Source organism: Phyllostomus hastatus, unplaced genomic scaffold (genome assembly GCF_019186645.2).
Source record: "Phyllostomus hastatus isolate PE091 unplaced genomic scaffold, TTU_PhHast_1.1 phas_contig_80, whole genome shotgun sequence".
Lineage (NCBI taxonomy): Eukaryota > Metazoa > Chordata > Mammalia > Chiroptera > Phyllostomidae > Phyllostomus > Phyllostomus hastatus.
The window spans coordinates 12,759,671-12,780,966 of record NW_025333960.1 but is presented as its reverse complement, the minus strand read 5'-3'; the positions used below and the strand labels follow the sequence as shown (position 1 = coordinate 12,780,966).

At 38.6% G+C, this 21,296-nt stretch overlaps 1 protein-coding gene across 1 annotated transcript in view; it reads right to left on the bottom strand.

The window, feature by feature from the left end:
* The window catches only part of EPB41L3 (erythrocyte membrane protein band 4.1 like 3), a 174,430-nt gene extending 156,899 nt beyond the window's left edge, over window positions 1-17,531 (bottom strand). Inside the window, exon 1 of the mRNA XM_045849658.1 lies at window positions 17,390-17,531. Within this exon, the coding sequence (XP_045705614.1) occupies window positions 17,390-17,444 (55 nt within the window). The 5' untranslated portion in view covers window positions 17,445-17,531. The remainder of the gene's footprint in view (window positions 1-17,389) is intronic.
* Window positions 17,532-21,296: the final 3,765 nt, after the last annotated feature.

The following is a 21,296-nucleotide window of genomic DNA, read 5'->3' as shown; positions in this document are numbered from 1 at the left end:
CAGATGTCATTATGCTTACGTGGAGAGTTTAAGCTGGTGGTATAAAGGATAATTGTGTATTACAGTTAATTATATATAAGCTGTACAGCCTAGGTATTAGAAGCTAAGTTTGAACCTGACTCTGAAGTCTGCTGCCTGCGTCGTAAATTATCCTTCAAGGCCTCCATGTCTTAGTTACAAAGCAGGGATGATCACGTCACTCTATTCACCTTGCTTGAGAACCCAATATGTGAAGCTATTCCAATTGTGCCTAGCACGTAGTGAGCACATTGTAAATGTTAGCTGTAATTATTAATGTGTATGTAAAAATACATCACTCTGCCCTAGGGGTCCTTATCTGGGGAAAGGCACAGCAGGACAAACATTCACATTTTACAAGTGTACTTAGTCTTTGACAGTGGCACTTTAATCCCATTGGACTGCATCAAGTATGAGTATTTTGAACTTCAGGAGTCTTTTCTTTGCCAGCATTACACAGTGTCTGTAAGTAATTAAATGGTAGTTGCTAAAGTGAAATGTTTCCAGGATCATTTCTGTATAATCCTTCAAAAAATAATTTTTTTGCACTCCTCATGATGATGAATAAACATTCTTTTCTTGTAGAAATCTTGTGATCTTGATTATATTTGGCCATAGTTTTATTTTTATGAAGTTGAGACAGGCACAGTCACTCCAAAGTTGCAGATCAATAAAATACATGACAATGTTTTCTACAATAGAATGTTCTATCATTAGGTCTGGACTTGTTAACAGCCATATTTACAAATTATTGGGGAATTTTCCCTTGTTTTGTAATTGTTAACACCCATTTTATGTGGAGAGAGAGACAACGTTCTGGGTGCCCTGGAGTATCTACTGAACTGTAAAAGTCCCTGCTTCTGCCAGCAGAACCCTGCTTCTTCTCCTGATCCCACACCACCAGGGGATATTATATAGGGGCTATCTGCAGACTCAATAGCTGCCAGAGATGGGACCCTGATGGCAAAGTTTCGTAACAGCAACGCAAAACTTGGCAATTCGGGGTAAGAGAAATACTACAGTTTATCTATACTTCAAGTGTATCCCAGATGAAATAGGCTTTTATCTAATTACCTGGGAAGCCAACAACTAAAGCAGTCTTTTTATGGGAAAATATCTTGTGAGTTCCAAATAATCAATCTGCAAATGGACTTATGGATGTGAATGTTTATAAACTCACAATTATTTGGTTTAATTTTAACCTCTTATAGTTTGTATCGATCATGTACCATTTACTTGGTTATCTCTCTAGAAAAATCTATGAAGACTAAACAAAATTATTGACAGTTTCATTACTATCTCAAATTCTTTGTATGTGAGCTAAATAAAATATTTTTCATCTACCACATATTGGTAATTTTTTCTAGTAAGACTCGAGGAAATTCATTATATTGTACCCATTGTGACCTTAGTTATAACATTTTAAAATTTACCTTTGTGCACTCTAAAGCATGAATTTGTTACTTAGCCTATCTTTATATTGCCTGTTGATCTGTCTTTTCATTTTATTTTGGTCTTTGATTCAGATACTATGATAACATCCAGATTCAAAAAACACATGTCCTTCCAACGACTCACCCCAATATGCCCCCGTTTCCTACGAGCCTGTGTGCTGGGTTGGTTTTTTTGTAGTTCTGGGTTACAGAGATGCTAAAAGTAATCTAAAGTGTTTGTGTAAAAATGGAAATAGCACAAGAGCTGATTAAAGCTAAACCTAAAATTAGATGGGTTTCCTTGATTAATGGCACAGCAACAGCTTGGTGAGTGAGGGAGACTGCCCACAATCCACACTCATCTAGATTCAGTAACTTTCAGAGTGAAGACTCTCATTCCTACCTTACAATTAATTTTTTTAAAGATTTTATTTATTTATTTTTAGAGAGGGAAGGGAGGGAGAAAGAGAGGGAGAGAAACATCAATGTGCGGTTGCTGGGGGCCATGGCCTGCAACCCAGGCATGTGCCCTGACTGGGAATCGAACCTGCAACACTTTGGTTCGCAGCCCGCGCACAATCCACTGAGCTACGCCAGCCAGGACAAAGATGTATTTATTTATTTTTAGAGAGAGGAAGGGAGGGAGAACAAGAAGAGGGGGAGAAACATCCATGTGTGGTTGCCTCTCCTGTGCCCCCTAGTAGGGACTTGGCCCACAGCCCAGGCATGTGCCCTGACTGGGATTCAAACCAGCGACCCTTTGGTTCACAGGCCAACACTCAGTCCACTGAGCCACACTGGCCAGGGCTTTACAATTAATTTTTAAGAAAACGCTTCTTCAAACAAACATGTAAAAAAGACTAAACAATTTTGGCAGTACAATCAACCCGACAAGAGTAACTCTGTAATTTTAACTTCTTCCAATTTAACGCACATGTGCAGGAAGAGACAACCCGCTACAGAACAAAGTCAAAGCCCTGGGTAAAGTACAAGCTCATCTAAACAGGGGAATTAAGCCACCAGATCCTAAAAGTTCCAGAGAACACTGCAGGATGCCCGCTGCCGCAGCATTCTGAAAATCTGCATTTGTTCGGGTACATTGATCAGGAAGGGGAACATTTGCACATTTATTGAAAGGAAATTAAATGGCAATGGTAGGCATTGTTATGTGACCAAATGTTACATTCCATACTACAAAGTAATTTCCAAGACTTTATGTTGGGGAAGAGAAAAACAAAGAACTTGCCATCTTCTGTGGTTTTCTTACGGCTACACAAGACAACTTCTTCCTAAGAAATGCCAAGCTTCTAAAAAGTTAGTGATGTACTGAATGAGATGTCCAATGAGAAACTTCAATGTTTCAGTATAATACATAATTATCATACTTAACAGTTTAATTGGTTTAATTTTAAATAGTTCAGCTTTTAAATTGTGCTTCATTTGCTAAACCTGATGCATTTTGTGGTCTGTAAAGTAAGAAGATACTTAAAAAAAAAGGAAGGGGCATGTAAAAACACATGGCAGCCAATCTGAAAGAGCCCCTAATGGCCAAGGCTGGAACAATTTGAGCAAATAAATAAGGATAGTATTGGATTATAACCTGAGAATGACTACCCATGAATTTATAGTGCTAAAAAGAAATAACTGAATAAGTAAATAAATGAGAAAGAACTACTCTTCTTTACAGAAAATTCCAACCAATAACTGTAGGATGAATGAAGAAAAAAGAAAGATCTCTATTAGAAAACCACAGGAATAATTGCCACAGGCATGACCCACCAATGATGCTAACATCAGTGGGTGAAAGTTTAAGTTTCAGAGTATCTCTCCACAAATATTTCTTAATTATGAAATGATACATGTTGACACTACAGCAGAGCAGCCCAGCAGAACCACCTTAACCAAGTGATGAAAGTTGAAATCATATAGACAGCAAGGGCTTCCAGACAGGACCTCATTCTAATCACAGGAAACCTGAGACAAACCCAAACTGAGGGACATTCTACGAAACACCTTAATGAGTTACTCTTTAAAAGTGTTAAGATTAGCCCTGGCAGGTGTGGCTCAGTTGGTTGGAGCAAAACTCTCGTTAACCAAAGGGTCATGGGTTCAGTTCCGGTCAGGGCAGAGGTCTGAGTTGCCAGTGCAGTCCCAGTTAGGGCCTGTGTGAGAGGCAACCAATCGCAGTTTCTCTCTCACATTGATGTTTCTCTTCCTCTCTCCCTAAGATCAATAAGCGTGTCCTCAGGTGAGGATTAAAAAAAGTGACAAGGTTAGAAGATACTAAAGAGATCATAGTAAGTTGACTAATGTGCAGTGTGGGATCCTGAGTGCATCTTGGAACAGAAAAAGGACATTAGTGAAAAAATTGCAAAATCTGGATAAAGTCTGTAGTTTAGTTAAAAGTATTGTACCGATGCCTATTTCTTAGTTTTGTTCATTTTACTGTCTTTATGTGAACTGTTAACATTACAGGTAGATGGGAGTGGGATATATGGGAAATCTCTATTACATTTACTACTCTTCTGTTAAGCCTACAGTTGTTTCAAAATACTGTTAAATAAATAAATAACATAAAAATTTGCTTAGTTGCTCTGTATCCAGACTGAGTTGCATCTTGAAGGATGAACAACAGTTAAACAATGAAAATAGGAATTAATAGCTTAAATAAAAGGAAAATTAGACGTATGACTTGGTTCCATTCCTTATTCAACCAAGCCGTGTGATTTTGGGCAAGCTACTTATCTTGCTAAGGCTCAGTTTCTTCATCACTAAATAGGGGGTGAGGCAGGGTATCTTACTCATAGAGCTAAGTGATGATTACATGTATTAAGTCATATGAAGAGAGTAACATGCCTGATATATTGAGGAACCCAATCAGTGTTAACCATGGTGACACTGGTGATGGAGGCAATGTTGACAATAGTGATCATGAATAGCCTGTCTGTGACTGGCCAGTTGCACAAATCTCCTTCCATGAAGCCCAGAAGAATATCTCATCCCCACACCTCATACACAGAAGATGACAAAACTCTAGTCTGTATACACATTACTGCTTCAGGTCCTATCCAAGTCCCCCTGATGCCCTCCTGCCTCTTCCCATCAGTTTTGTTCAGAAGTTTATCGAGCACCTATTGTATGACTTAGGACTAGCTACACAAGGGCAGAAAGAAACAAAGATAAAATAAAGTTGGTCTTTGGTTTGGAGGGGGAAATATGGTTGGCCCTTGAACAACACAGGTGTGACCTGTTCAGGTATGCTTATATGTGGAGTTTTTCAATACATATATTGGAAAATCTTTTGGAGACTTGCAACAATTTGCAAAAATCTGAAGAAATAGATGATTTTTCTTAACACTTCCTTTTCTCTAGCTTACTTTATTGTAAGAATACAGTGTGTATATATATATAAAATGTATAACTTAAAAATGTATCAATTGTCTGTATTATTGGTAAGGCTTTGAGGCAATAGTAGCCCATTAGTAAAGTTTTGGGGGAATAGAAAGCTGTATGTGGATTTTCAACTGTGGGGGGGGGGCCTGCCAGCTCTCCCTAACCCTTGCATTGTTGAAGGGTCAACAGTAGATAGGTTACTTGTCTAGTGAGAGAACTCTATCTAATAGGGTGCTTTCCTTTTCTCAAATAATACTAACATCTGTAGGGCACCTAAATTCATAATCAGAACTTCTCCCTTAAATAGATAATATTTATTATCTATCATAAGGGTCTGTAAATGGGAGTATGGATACCTCTGGGAGCACAGAGATGTTTTTCTTTTGTTTTGTTTCCAAAAGTTTATTTTATTTTCCATTACCATCTAGTCCCCTTACATGCCCCCCACTCCATCACCACACTCTTGTCCATGTACAAATTTTTTTTTCAAAGGAGTATGCTGGCACTTGCCTGGTTAGGTTGTCTAGCTTTAAGATTCTCAGCTTCCATATCCTAAGACTGTTCAGTCTGAGAAAGTGACTGCCTTCAAGGTTCTCCTTTCTTACTTCCTATTTCAAAACTCTTTCCTCCCACTAAGTGATACGAAAGCAAACCAGCCCCCATGACTAATCTGTATACTGCATTGTCCCATGATAGTAAACCTCCAGAGGGCAAAAGGGGTCGATCTGAAAGATCAACACAGTAAATTTCTTCAATGACTGGAATTACTTAAGATACTAACAAACCCTGCAACTCAGGTGAGTTCTGATATTTTCCTTTCAACCAAATTGAAGACCAAATGAAGCAGCTAATAAATTAATTTAAAGACTCGAGGAATACCTGATGTAATATGGTAATCCTTCCATTTACATCAACTTTTGTATTGCAACAATTTCATTTGTGCTTCTATAAGAAATGGAGACAGACAAAAAAAGAGAGAGAGAAAGAGGAGGGAGAAAGGATGTCGCTCACCTCTGTGTCATTTTAGAAATACAAAACATTTACCCAAAGATACATAGACAAATGTAAAAGATGCTCTGCCTAGCTTATTAAAAAATATTCATTTCTAATAACATTTTCTTTATATGTTTAATACTTATCATTGTTTGTAACATAGTTGTGTTGTTTAGATCAAAGTGTCTACTGCTAGTAAGTATAATGACCAGTTAATGCAGCAAATATTTTGAAAACTTAGAATGTTATGGTTATAAAAAATGAAAAATGAGGTTCAAATTTCAATTTCTATACCCATTTTGTTGCAGAGAATTATGATAGGTAATCAATAAAATACTTTCAAGCATAAAGCTATTACATTAGGGTAATATTCTGTGGTGAAATGGAATGGAAATACAAGACTGAGAAAAAGAAATGGTGCAGAATATCTGGAAAAGAAAAGTTTGTTCCTGTATTTGTGAAATAGATGATGACAGATAGCAAACTGCTACAATGTTTACGATACATACAAAAGAGTGATGGACTTGTTTGATTATAAAAAGTATAACATGCACATGATATCTGAAATTATATGCTGTATAACAACTATTTTAAGATAAAGATTTTAGATGTGATCTTAAAAATGTGCATGGGTATGTAGTTTTTCAAAGGGTTTCTTTCTTTCTTTTTTAGGTGGCACACAAGCAAAATATTGTGAAGACTGCTGATTCTCAGTGGAGCACCATCCCCTCCATACCCTGGGACTTCCCTTCTCTCTCCACTACATAGTTTCTACCAATTCCTTTGGATGGCTATTTAAAAAGTCAAATATGAGAGAAAGCAAAGACTTTGTTGACATATCAAAGAATGTTTTTGAACATTAAGTGTGAAATACGGATCTGGATTTCCCAGAGGTGTAGCCACATTTACTAGGGGGCCCCCTAGGTATACTCAAGCCCTGATTGAATATAAAACATCTGTGGGCGTTATGGGTTATTTGTAACAGGAGGAAAGTCTAAGGAAGCTACAGTAACTGTCCCCAGGGTATCTTCCTAGCGGTATATATTCAAAACATTCCCAGACTCTCCAATGGAGTAAGCATGTTAAATATTTTACTTTTAAAAAGTTCATACTTTCAGATCCCATATTTTCAGATCACAGAATTTCCACTTCCCAGAAGACCAAATTAAGAAGTTGTTTTTTAATATGTTGTTGTGTGTGAACTACTTCTTATCAGCTACTTCACAGAGCTCTGGCATAGCCCTAGCATCCTTTAAATTTAAAGAATTCGACTAAGGAAGTCAAGCTGAACAACTAGGAAAGGAAAACCAAGACTTTAGTCATTGAAACTTGAGGAACTGTTTAAAGACCAAGTTTAGTGCTTGTTTACAGAATCTCCTAAGGAACATTTCCATAAAAACAATTTTAAAAAATGAATCTTGATTATAATCTGCGGATTTGATTGGGCAACATTTGCTTTCAACAGAACTGCATAGCATTTTAGAACAATTTTTAGTTATCTGGAATAGGAATACTCAAAATTAGTCCTGCAGATACAGAGGTAATGTAAAGGAAGAAATAATTAAACAAAACAACAGTAGGCTTTGCTGTGGTGAACCAAACATTTTTAGTTAGGCAGTGATTCGCTGCCTCTAAACGTTGTTAGCAATGTTGGGACCTACTGTACGCAGTTAATCCAATGCTTAATATCAGTGACCTTTTAATTCAGAATTACTGTCACTGCTGTGTCCATGACCAAAGCAGCAATTAAGAATCAGCAGGGTTCATGCACAATTAGATTAAAATATTTTTGAGGTATAATGTATAAAATAGTCCTCAAATGAGGGATGCCTCCATCATGAGAGAGCAGCCCACCTGAGGGATGAGAAGCAGGGATGAGAAGGGGAAGCCCATTCTTGCCCTCCATAGGGATAAATGCATTTCCCTCCACAGTTTAAAACACCCTGACAACTAATACAGAGATGTGTATTTCCCTTACATAGAGGTGAAAACATTTCTTCTTTTTCTCTGTAAGATTTCCAAGGATGGACAGCTTTCCATGGCTAACTTTCAATGCCTTGGAGTGGTGGATGTTTATCTGGTGTCCCTCGCTGGAATTCATAATATATTTCCTCATCCTACAAATTATAGGTATAATGAAATTGTACTTTTAGAGTAAAGTTCAGCTATACAGATCTCTTGGTTTTTGTTACTTGAGCTAAATGAACTTTGCTTAGAACTGAAGACATACCCCTTAAACACTTGTAGTCGGTGCTAATTTCTTTTACATGTTCACTATTTATGATTCAAGCTTTCTAAAATGCACACTAATAGGTCTTTAAAATGAACATTTCATTGGTTATTGGGATGGTTATTATCACTTTTATAAGGAGGCATAATATAGCACAGGATGTCTAGTGTGGAAGGGGCAGACTACCCTATTTGTAAAAAGTAAGAGGCAGTTATGCTTTAGATTGTCTAAGATTTTCCATATCCTCCCCGCATTCAGATTGTCAGTGGTCACTTCTTAATTCTGTCTGTGTGCCTTCTGATCTGATATTTCTCAAATAGCTAGATGTCACTTGTGTTTAAAGCAAGACTACATAGGTTGTGGCTTCATCTAACTCTTCCTATAACCAAGAAGACCGTGTTGTAATATTTATTTTTGCAGAGGCACTTTCTCATTCCCTAAAATTTGGCATTTTGAGAAAGAGAATTGTCAAATTATTCACTCTGGAGGGAAGAGGTGCTGCTTTTCTGTACTTCAAGAGAACTTTTGAGTTAAATACACTTACAGTAGCTGGCTTGGGTACTGAACTACCACTTATCATATTTTTAACATGAAAAAATGTACTTTAAATTTTAAATGAGTGCCTCATCAGCTTCTAGAATATAAACCATTCTTATGTCGGGAACTTCCTTTACTCACACAGGTTTTATTTCTCTGCTGTTGCCTAGCAACTGAGATGTGGCAAGAGATGTCAGAGGTTAAGGAGCAGACCAAAGTCATTATGGAAAGCAAGTCTTATCAGCATTTTCCATCTAACTTTGTAATCTTTGAAATAAAATAGGTTTCATTGTATTGAATAGTCTGTATTTTGTCTTTTCAAATGCCAAGTTTTTAGAAATTTTTCTTTCTGAATGTAAGTCCAGTACACATGGAGAATTTTAATTATGTACATTGCTTCAAGATGAACTTCTCTATTACGCTAGCACATTTTAAAGGTTAAAGTGAAAAACTTCTGGCATTGTGAAGTCATATACTATGTGAAAAGTGGTTGTGAACACATTTGAAAGCATTCCAAGAGTTATCAGAAATACTCATTGACTCTAAATGTCCTCTCTTTGAACCATTAGTTAATGTTGAATAAAATTCCATTTTCAAATATATTGGCCTCCTTATTAAAAAATTATTCCTTAGAGGTAGGAAAGCAAAATGTTCTATAAGTTTCCTTCTCTCTGTTCTGAAATGAAAAAGAATGTTATCATCAAAATTTAAGCATTTCCTCTGGAGTTTATTTTTTTTTAGCCTGTTCTGTTCCAAATGTTAGGCCCCTAAGGATTCGTAGCTCATGGATAGTTAATTGCATTTCAGCATGATGCATTTGAAGACTTCTTTCCCAGTGGGCACAACACAATATGCTTTAATGACATTTCATTTCTAGCAATGTTGTTGTTCCATGACTGCTAGCCCACATTTTTTAAGTTTTCAAACTAAAGGTTTAAGAGTAAGGCAACCTGAGTTAGATTCACCCTCCATGTTAGTTTGTAGGGGATCCAAAATTATTTTTGAAGAAAATTTTTATCCTTGGGTGTAGGTCCTCCCTCATTTTGTCTCAGAGTGAAACCACTGAGATCATCCATTCACAGTTGTGTCCTTAAATTTGACTGGAGAAAATTAACTCTATTCTTCCTGGATTAAATCAAAGCATTGAACTCCCAAATTTAGTCAGAGATTATAAACCAAGGCTCTATGCTGAATAATTTTATCCAAAACCCAGTGGGGGAAGTATATCCATGAATATAATTGCCTGAAGTATATGGGGGCTGCTTATTCCTCTAAATTTCCTGAATTTTACTTTTGGACAGAACTGTGTATTTGGAATCACTGGCCATTTTTAAATTTTTATTTTTATTTTTAATATGTTTCATTGATTACGCTATTACAGTTGTCCCATTTTCCCTGCCTTTATTCCCCTCTGCCCTGCATACCCCCTCCCACCCACATTCCCCCCTTTAGTTCTCGGGCCATACGTATAAATTCTTTGGCTTGCCCATTTCCTATCCTTAACCTTCCCCTGTCTATTCTCTACTTACCATTTATGCTACTTAGTCTCTGTACCTTTTCCCCCTCTCGCCCCTCCCACTCCCCCACTGATAACCCTCCATGTGATCTCCATTTCTATGATTCTTTTCCTGTTCTAGTTGTTTGCTTAGTTTGTTTTTGTTTTTGTTTAGGTTCAGTTGTTAATAACCCTGAGTTTGTTGTCATTTTACTGTTCATATTTTTAATTTTCTTTTTCTTAGATAAGTCCCTTTAACATTTCATAAAATAAGGGCTAGGTGATGATGAACTCCTTTAACTTGACCTTATCTTGGAAGCACTTTATCTGCCCTTCCATTCTAAATGATAGCTTTGCTAGAGAGAGTAATCTTGGATGTAGGTCCTTGCCTTTCATGACTTGGAATACTTCTTTCCAGCCTCTTCTTGCCTGTAAGGTCTCTTTTGAGAAATCCCTGATAGTCTTATGGGAACTCCTTTGTAGGTGACTATTTCCTTTTGTCTTGCTGCTTTTAAGACTCTCTCCTTATCTTTAATCTTGGGTTATATAATTATGATGTGCCTCGATGTGTTCCTCCTTGGGTCCAAATTCTTTGGGACTCTCTGAGCTTCCTGGGCTTCCTGGAAGTCTATTTCCTTTGCCAGATTGGGGAAGTTCTCTTTCATTATTTGTTCAAATAAGTTTTGAACTTCTTGCTGTTCCTCTTCTCATTCTGGCACCCCTATGATTCAGATGTTGAAATGTTTAAAGATGTCCTCGAGTTTCCTAAGCCTCTCTTCATTTTTTTTTTTAATTCTTGTTTCTTCATTCTTTTCTGGTTGAATGTTTCTTTCTTCCTTCTGGTCCAAACTGTTGATTTGGGTTCCAGTTTCCTTCCCGTCACTATTGGCTCCCTGTACATGTTCCTTTATTTCACTTTTCATAGCCTTCATTTTTTTTCCTCTAATTTGTGACTATACTCAACCAATTCTGTGAGCATCCTGATTACCAGTGTTTTGAACTGTGCATCTGACATGTTGGCTACCTCTTTGTCACTTAGTTGTACTTTTCCTAGAGCTTTGATCTGTTCTTCCATTTGGGCCATTTTTTTTTTTGGTCTTGGTGCGCCTGTTACATAGTAAGGGGCAGAGCTTTAGGTGTTCGCCAGGGCAGGGCAACCCACATTGCTGTGTTGTGACATTTATGTGGGGGAGGGGACCAAGAGGGAACAATGGTGCTTGTTCTGCTCTCTGCCAGCTTTCGGTCACTTCCCCCACTTCCCACAAGCAAATCGGGCCCTTCTGGTGCTGATTCCTGGGTAGGTAGGTTTGTGTACATTCTAGGATCCTTTAGGCCTCTCCAAGAAACTCTCCTGTGAGGCTGAGAGTTTCTTCCGCTGCCTCAATCCCCACAGGTGTTTTCAATCAGTGGTTTGAGGCTTTATTTCCCCATTCTGGGACCCTGGGTTTCGCTGTCTGTCTCACTCTCCCCAGTTGTTCCTCCCATTTTATCTGCATGTGAATGTGGGACTGCCTAGCCTGCCAGCCACCACCTTGCCTAGAGTCCTCTCCACCCAGCTGCCCATCTTCGCCTGTCCTACCAGTTTGGATGAATGTTTCTTCTTTAACTCCTTGGTTGTTGGACTTCCATACAGTTCGATTTTCTGTCAGTTCTGGTTGTTTTTGTTTTTAAATTTTTTGTTGTCCTTCTTTTGGTTGTGCGAGGAGGCCCAGGATGTCTACCTATGCCTCCATTTTACACTGGCGATTTTTAAAATGCTTGTATTTCATTAGGACTGTGTAGCATGTAAATAAGCACATATTGATGAGAATATAATCAATAACTATATGAGTCTTCTTATTTCTGTTACAGGGTACAGGTGAAGTTGTCCTTTACATTACACTTTAAAAGCATTCACAAAAGAAACTCCTTTTAGGTGTTAGTATTAGAAAAGTTTGTGTCTTTATCTTACATATATTTCAAGTCTGTCACTGACCACGTTTTCTTCTTCACTTTCACTGTTAGGAACCTATGAGCCAAATGTGCAACTTACTTTTATCAACTGTACAGACCTTAAGGTATGTATCTATCACACTCATCTTGCCCCGGCTTTGCTTTTTCCTTTCCATGTATTCTTTTAACCCTGACTTCCTCAACCATTTATTCTACTTGAGTAATGTGCTTTAGAGTGATGCAGGATATGAGTTTTAAAAATTAACAACAAACAAAATAGTTGCATGGAAGATACAAAAGATAATCCTCTTATTCTTGTTCTTAGTCTTCCCCTTTGTGAATATAAGTGGAATAAAGGGTACCCCATGCTGTCCCCTTACTTACTGCTGCTGTGCGTCCTGACATCCAGACATGGTGAGAGTTCAGAGGGCAGGAGTTGGTGGGAGTTGGGAGGGCACAGAATAGGGAAGGATAGAGATCTCACTGTTTGTCAGCAAGGAATTGAAAGTAAGATTCTGTGGCTACAGGGTCACTTCTAAGGAAAGTCAAGAAAATGCCAGTCAGGAACTTCTTGTATCAAATCCAAAGGTGACATTTAAAATCCTGACACATCCAATTTGTCTAACATAAAAATGTCATCTTCACCATACATATTGATGAAGTAGTTTTATTCATATTAGAGCACAATTACTATACCACCATTTGTCCCCACACTTATGCAATTCTAAAAATTATCCCAAACCTGACACTATATTTTATTTTTATTTAATTATTTTATTATTGTTCAATTATAGTTGTCTACATTTCCCCTCCACTGCAGCCATCCCCACCTCCCTCCCTTGTTTCCAACCCCCTTGGTTTTGTTCATGTGTCCTTTATAGTTGTTCCCGAAAACCCTTCCCTTCTCCCTCCATTATCCCCTCCCCACTTCCCTGTGGTTACCTGACAGTATGTTTTCTATCCCCACAAGTGAAAAAGAGCCTTCATTAAAAAAATAAAAACCCGTATGGGGAATAAAGTTACTTTGGCTAAATAAAATGCTTCAAAAGCAGTTATATATTTCCAATGAAAGGCTTTAAATATTTAATTAATAACTATAGGGAGAAAATATAACTATGGATTCTCAGAAGCTGCTGAAGCCACAGATATGGTGTGGCTCCTCCTAAGTAGCTGAGATTTGCCTATACTGCATACAAAATCACTGAGAAGGATGTTTCGTGTTAGAGTGTTTAGAAGCTTGTACACACACACTGTTTCACTAGTTGGGTGCAAAGACTCCCAGGCATCTCAACATTGTGCATTACCCTGGCCATTTCCCATGCTCCTTTTCTAAATTTGTGTCTATCAGGATGTTCCTCCCATCTAGGAAACAAATTCTAGGAAATTATTATTATAATTATTATTCATATAATATTTTCAATAAAAATAGCTACTTGTGCTTTTTAAAAACCAAGACAAGGTTAGACAACTCAGGTAAAGAATTACCTAATTTCAATAAGTGGTAAGTGGAATACAAAGCTAATTCATGTCCTTTGAAAAAATTGCCTAAGGTACATACTTTTTAATGACATTTATAATATTTTCATGTTAAAATTATGTCTGTTTACAGGGTGTCCTTCACAGCTAATACAAAGTCAAAATTTCCTCTCAACACTTATTCTTTAATTATGTGATTTACTCTAATTCTCTAAGTATGACACAAGAACGTCCCATGGATATGAGCTTCATATTAGAATCAGTCATTCAAAAATGTAATGTACCAATATATTGCATATATTTCACTTATGGTTAAAAAAATCCTAACATGACTCCTCTGTCTTCACAAAGTCAATATATCCAAAATTTAGAATACTTGCCCTTTTACCCAGCGGCTCTGGGTAAGCAATCCTCTTCTGCCAAAACAAAAACAAAGCCAAAAACTGTCATGTGTTTCATCCCTGACTTGAAAACATCTTCTCATCTCCTCATTCCTTATATCTAACCCGTCTATCCCTCCCATTGATCCTCTGTGATATCTGTCACCTCTTTTTTCATTCTCACACTGATATCTGAGATTTGGGCTAGATTTTTTCTGAAGTCTCCTGACTCCAGTCTCTCACCAACTATTCCACCCTGTACTCCACTCTGCTGAAATCTTTTTAACCCTTGTTTTCAGTTACTGTCATTGTTCAATAACCTACAATAGCTCCTGTGCAGAAAGGGGTCACTGTAGCAGGCCTGAGACACTGTCCTTAGAAAGTTCTGTTTGCAAGGTTGGCTCCTGGCTCACGTTTGAAAATGTAGATTTCAGGAGAGTTTCCACTGCTCCCCAACTGCTAAGGGTGGCTCACGGTGCCCAAAAATGTTGTGCCAACAACGTGGTTCATGCTGAACACCACCTAGTTCTGGGAGTCTGGGATTTTGACAGTGCGCAGAAGATGTCTGTGTGACCACTGCTCAGTAAAACCCATGGGCGCTGAGTCTCCAATTACCATCTCAGGCAGATAACACATGTCATCACGGTTTGATGCTGGAGGAGTTGAGCACCTCCTGTGTGATGACACTGGGAGGAGACCCTTGGAAGCTTGTGGCTAGTTTCCCCAAGACTTTGCCCCATGTTCCTCTGCCCTTTGCTGATTTTGCTTTGTATCATTTTGCTGTAATAAATCTTAGCCATGAGTACAACTGTATGATGAATCCGGTGAGTCCTCCCAGCAAAGCACTGAATTTGGGACCCTGACATAACTGCCATGGCTTGTTGCATTGTTTCTAGCCTCTCTTGTCTAACTTGTAAAGCCCTCCATACCTGTCCTTACTATTAATTACTTCTCCCGGTGTTTCTTCTGGATTCCAGTGTGTGTCCACTAACTACTTCAGGCAGATCACGGCTGGTGCAGTAGGGATGGCAGTTTATAGGGGGAAGCTCTCAGCCTGGGTGAAGGGACCTGGTTTCTGTTTTTCGTTCCTTCTCTTGTGCTATTTCCTATTCAGTTCTGACTAATGCACAACCTTTCCAGGTGTTTATATAAAATGTGAATAAAACTACAGGTATGATAACATCCAGGTTCAAGATTTGGGGTTTCTGCACAGATAACTTTACTGATTTGCAACTGACAGGTACATTTTATCAAAGTTAATTGTAAAGCAAAGCAGCACTGTAAAGGGAGCTTCCACTATGAAAAGTAATTTTGTATAGTTCTACAAAAATTTCTGGGTTCACTGAAAGAAATTGTGAGAAATATTTCAGAATTAGGTATTTAAAGGAAAATAGAATATGCTATAAGGATAGGAATAATACTCAAATACCACATGATACTCTCCTGATAATAGCATTATTTTTGAACGTCACTATTTGTTGGGGTCCGCCCTGCCTGGTCTCAGGAAGCTGTAACCCCCTGAGACTTAGGCTGAGTGAGAGACCTCCAGACCAGGAGCCACTAAGGAGACAAAACTTATTTCCCTGGCATGAACACTGCCTGTTCTGTGCCTGGCCTCCAATGCTTGATCAGTTAGCCAATGACGGGTAAGATTTCCCATGGGGGGAATCGCCTAAGACAGACATGATCATGAGGAGGCCTCAGGGAAGAGACTCAAAGCTGTGGAAATGAAGGGGTGATCGACATCGACCCCTGCCCCCTCAGCTTTGTCAAAGCCTGAGTCCTTGTTCTTAGTTGTGAGAAATCCAAGTCTCCTGGCTGCCTTTGTCCCCTCTGCTCAACTCAGGCCTGTGGAAATAACAGGGGCGGTGCAGTCCAGACCAGAGTCGGCGGACCCCCAGGGTAATCAGACCTGGGACATAGAATATGCAAGATCCTGTGAGATCAGCTTGCTGGAGGATGCTCTTGAATTAGAATATGAAGGCACAGGCAGGAAATGAAACTAGCCTTTTAGGTCCTGTAGTCTTTTTAAGTGATAAACCCCAAACTCTGCCCAGAATCCCAGCAGGAGTTCTGTTAATCCCTTTGAAAACTACCTATTCCTTTTGATCTTCCCTGCCAGACTGTAATTCACAAACTGTGTCTGTATTCTTAATAAAAGTCTGCTCAGGTGGGGACTTGGGGTGCTCTCCACTAGAGAGAGTGGCTGTTTTGTCCCTCTTTCCCCATAGGACTCGGTTCTCCCTATGTATGTTTTTTTTGTGCTCGACGAGCATCTGCAGCAGTGATGGATACTGCTGGCCAGTATCCTCCTCAACTGTTATAAAAGAAAAGAATAAAGAGCAACCCAGTAGCTGGCAGGAAAGGGGTTGGATTTCTGTTCAGCTGGAGCCCCATGTCCCTCAGGATAAAGCAGGTGACACAGACAGAACACAGCCCCTTCTGAATCATTAAGAACCTTCTTTGTTAAGAACATAATAGATCAAACCTGACTGGTGTGGTTCAGTGGGTTGGGTGTCGTCCTACACACCAAAAGATCATCTGTTCAATTCCCAGTCAGGGCATGTGCAAGAGGTAACCAGTCAACGTTTCTCTCACTTGTTTTCTCCCTCCCTTCCCCTCTCTCTAAAAATAAATAAATAAAATCTTCAAAAACAAACAAACAAACAAAAAAGCGGGACCAAAATTTCCAACAAGAACCCACAGAAAAACCTCTCAGTTTACAACTGTATCTATATACATACTTTGCTAACTAGTCACCTATAATACCAATTACCATTGAAATTCATTTTTCCAACAATCAATTAAGGCCTACAAAAGCCACTGAGGGAGCCATACATTAGACTCTCCAGCCTGAAGTAGATTCCTAGGCTTGGCTGATGGGTAACTCCGTCCTTTGAGGTTTAGGTACCATCCACATTTTAATGAAGTTGTTTTTACAATTACTTACAAAATAAATTTAAATTATATTTCAATATTCTGTGTAATTCTTGGCACAAAGGAAAACAAATTACGGTTTGTGAATTGCAAAGCTAAGCATGAGAATGTGACATTTTTGCCTTTGGAGAGCATTCAAACTTTTCTCTTAACTACTTCTTAAATTGCAATTGCTATTTCAAGTAAAAGCTGTTTCCAAAGTCTACGCACGTGTCCTTAGAGCTAATAATTTCTGACAAATCAGTCAGACTGGCGTGCACTAAGAAGGACAAAGGGAAAGGTGAGATGACATTGAGGCTAAACTCCATCTGTTCTCAATTCCAGCTTTCCTACTAAAAACTGAAAAGCAGAGCTTTTAAACCAGAGAAAAACTAGAGAACAATTAGCATAGCATGAATGGACAAACATTTTAAGAGGCATCACACACTAAAGAATAATTCCCACATTTCCCTGGTTGAATTTACATGTAGACTTGCTTGAACATTTATCAAATTCAGAGTTATAATCAGTAAGAATCGTCACTTAGCATACGTATACATTAATGTTAGGAATACAAAACTTTTACCTCCAAATCCTAAGAGGGCCTTCGAACACAGATAGAGACAGATGAGGGACGGCATGCTGCAGTGCAGCACTGTCAGTTACCACAGCACTGGCGCTCCGCGTCCATCCCTCCAGGGACAGCAGCTCGATGAAACACAGAAAGATCCAGGGTGGGAAACGCAGTCGTGTTGCTATCACATCCAGATAGCCTTCTTGAATGCAACACTCCAAAACAAACCAGAAATAGGAACTAATAACTGCACAGCATTTCCCAGTGTCCTTCAGATTCTTCTCCTCATGTTATTCCTGGTTCCCAGGGTAGCTTCTCTGCATGACTGTGCAAAACTCTCAAAAGTGCTGTGGAAGTAGCTTCCAGCAGCAGGCAAACAGAAAGACTAAAGTGTCACAGGTATTGAACATTGTTTTGAATTTTCAGTTTAATCATGTACATGGATACTTTTTTAAATCCTTAGTTTTCCCAGTTGCCATATTAACACACACTGCAAATATCTACAGACAGGGCTATTGAGATCACTGGAATAATTGCACTGATTTTCCCCTTCATTTTGCAAGGACGCCAATGAAGCTCTTCCCTTCCACTTTCCTTTCCCATATTTCTTCCAAGGGAGCCTGAGTTAATTTAATTTGCTTCATTCCCTAAAGCACAACAACAACAGCAGGACCACACTGGCTACACCAAAAAGCAGAGCGTCTCCCGTAAGCAAACAGCATGAAGCCTGACGAAGCCAGTCCACTGGCTCCTGGTGGAGCGGGGCCCGCTCTGTTGGTATGGACTGAGAACCAACATTTTTGATGGGCTGTTATGCTATATGCCAGTATTTATAGTATCATATGTAAATATTAATTTAACCCTAAAATCAACCCTTTGAACACTGTGTTATCATCCCCATTTTTACAGATGCAGAAACGGTCTCAAATGATGAAATTGCCCAACATCTCCTAGAAACTAATAAAAAAATCACAAATGCAACAGAAAATATATCAAAAGACATGAATATACATTTCATGGCAGAACAAACATAATGCCAATAAGCATGAGAAGAGGTGTTCAGCACCATTAGTAGTCAGAGAAATGTAAATTAAAACCCCAATGAGATAATCATTTTACACCCATCAATGGGTGAAAATGAAAAAAATCTAACAATTCCTCGTGTTGAAAGATACACACACCAATGAGAGTGAAAATGGGGTAACCAACTGTGGGAAACAATTTGCTACTATCTCTGAAAGGTGAACGAACATTCATACATCCTACAATACAGAAACGCTATTCCTGCCCAAGGGGAATTCTTGTACATGTGCCTGAGAGCCATGTTCAGCAATGCTGAACAGCTCTCCCCCTAACAATAGAATCCTGAAAACATGCAAATGGCCATCATCGAGAGGGTATAAATAAACTACAGTATTGTTTACACATTATAATATTAAACAATAGAACAAAACAAGTGTAATACAGCATATCACAATATAGATAAATATCTCCAATAAAAAGTCTCGAAGAGTTGTATGCAACATTATGTCCTTTTTAGAAAGTTGAGAACAATTGCAATGAAAAATTTCCCTTCCAGAACACTTATAAGTGCCGTAAGCTCGCATGTAAAGGAATGGAAGGGAGTAACAGGAGTCTCAGGATGAGGTCACTGTTGGTGGAGACTGGATGAGGGAACAGACCAATGATTGGATTAAATTTACTGTCAAAATCCTAGCTTTTATTTGAGAGGTGGTCTCACAGATGCTTACTGCATTATGTAAAATGTTTAACTAATAACAAAACAAGTAAATAAAGAGATAACATTGATGAGAGTGTATCATTAACCAAAGATTATTAATAACCCAGTTTTGTATATGTAAGGTCCTAAAAACATGCAATCAAGAAAGAGAACAACCAACAAATAAACAAAAACTGGTCCCAGATCAGGTCCAACAATCTCCAAAGCTCATACCACCACCAGGGCAGGCCACTCCTCTGTTCTCAACTAGAGATGTACAAAACAGTGCAAGTCACTCCCATACAACTTCGTTTTTCCAGATAGTGCAGAAAGGCATGAAAGATATTACCGTCAGACACCTCTGGGCAACACACAGGCTGGCCTAACCTAGGGTTCTGGGTCTACTACCTCGCTGGAGGGGAAGGTCTCATTCTCACAGCTTTGGTTTCCTGGGGATGCGAGGGTTGGTGACGAGGATGGAGGTGAAGATCATGCTGACTAACACTTTGGTTGCTTAGAGGGCAGAACATTGCCAACACTTTTAAAATACCTCTCACTACAATCTATGAGGCATGAGTTTTTACTATTTTCAACTTAAATATTGATTGAAAGAGAGAGAGCTTAAGAAATTTTCTCAAGGTCACACAATTATGAAGGAAGAGTCTTAAACCCAGCTTTCTTCTGTTCCATTGCCCAAGCTCTTAACAGCTAAGATACACATGCATATACAATATACATATATGTACAGAAACACTCATGCATGAATAGGTACCTATGGTAGGTATACACAGATATATACTCATATGCATAGATATACATACATGTACTAGTGCTCATATACTAGTGTATAGATACATACATGTACATGTACTCATATACTAGTGTATAGACACATATATGCATAGAGACATACAAACTCATACACACATTTATAGATACACCACATACACTTGATAGACATATACATGTATAGATCCATACCCACATGTGTACAGATACACACTCATGCACACCATTGTGCAAACACAAACACACAAAATATTGCCTAGCTTTTCAGATATTGCTCAATTCATTACCTATTGTTAAAAACTCCCTGCTCCCTCTCCCTGCTGTGCACACGACACAGCACTGGCCATGTGAGAAACAGCTCAACTTAAAATAAATGAAACTCGCTCAGAGCACCTGGCCCATCATTTTCATCCTGGGGCTGTTTGTCACATGCACCGTGTGCATTTCAGCACATGTGTGTCAGCGTGCCTGTCCCTCCACATTAGCAGGCACTTCAGCCTCTGGCTGCACCCCACTCTCTGTTCCTCGGAGGGCGAGGCCCACGTGTGATGGGCCTCACAGAGTGAACTGAGCAGAGGCTAATGAGTCAATATTTGTCATCAGATCTCCCTAAATTAGGAAAAATCCATTAAGCCTTTTTGGTGTGATATGACAACATGAAAAATTTTATTTTATTTATATTGCTATTTAGCAGATGGAGTCTGGAATGCAACCAGTACAATACGAATGGCAGCTATTATTATTACAAAAATAAGATTCAGCTCTTATCATTCCTTATATAGAATCTAGTTTTTCTACATTTAGTTTTTGATATCTTATTTTGGGAGCTTTTTCATTTTGGGGGCTTTACCCCTACAGTGTCTAAATATAAAGTTTCCCCATGAGTCCCGTTACAGGAATATTCTTTCCAATTTGATTTTAAAGAGGCTACCAACTCCAGAGAATAAAGAAAGAGTAAACAGGCTACAATTTTCAGTATTTTCTGTTAATGTAAATAAGACATCATATAAGAATTGGAAGTGGGATATAGAAATGCAAAAAAACACTTTATACACTCTGAATCTCTCAGATATGGGAGAACCACATACTTATTGCTAGCAGACAAAACAAATAGCACCCCATCTCCCCACTCACACACACACTCCCTGATTTAGCTCTATGCCATTCATCAAATGTCACTCAAAACACAAAAACGTAACTTTTTAAAAGACTATGATGTTGTGGTTTCACCTGTGGTTTTCATATGAAATAAAAACAAAAGAAAAAGGATCAAGACTTGGAATAAGTTTTACATCAAACCAGAAAATTTTGCCCCCCAGCAATTTCAAGTCCAAAAGGCTGCCTCTCAGATTCAATCCCTAAGAGACTAGGGCTCCGTAGTCACTAAATGTTGCTCACACATCAGAGGAA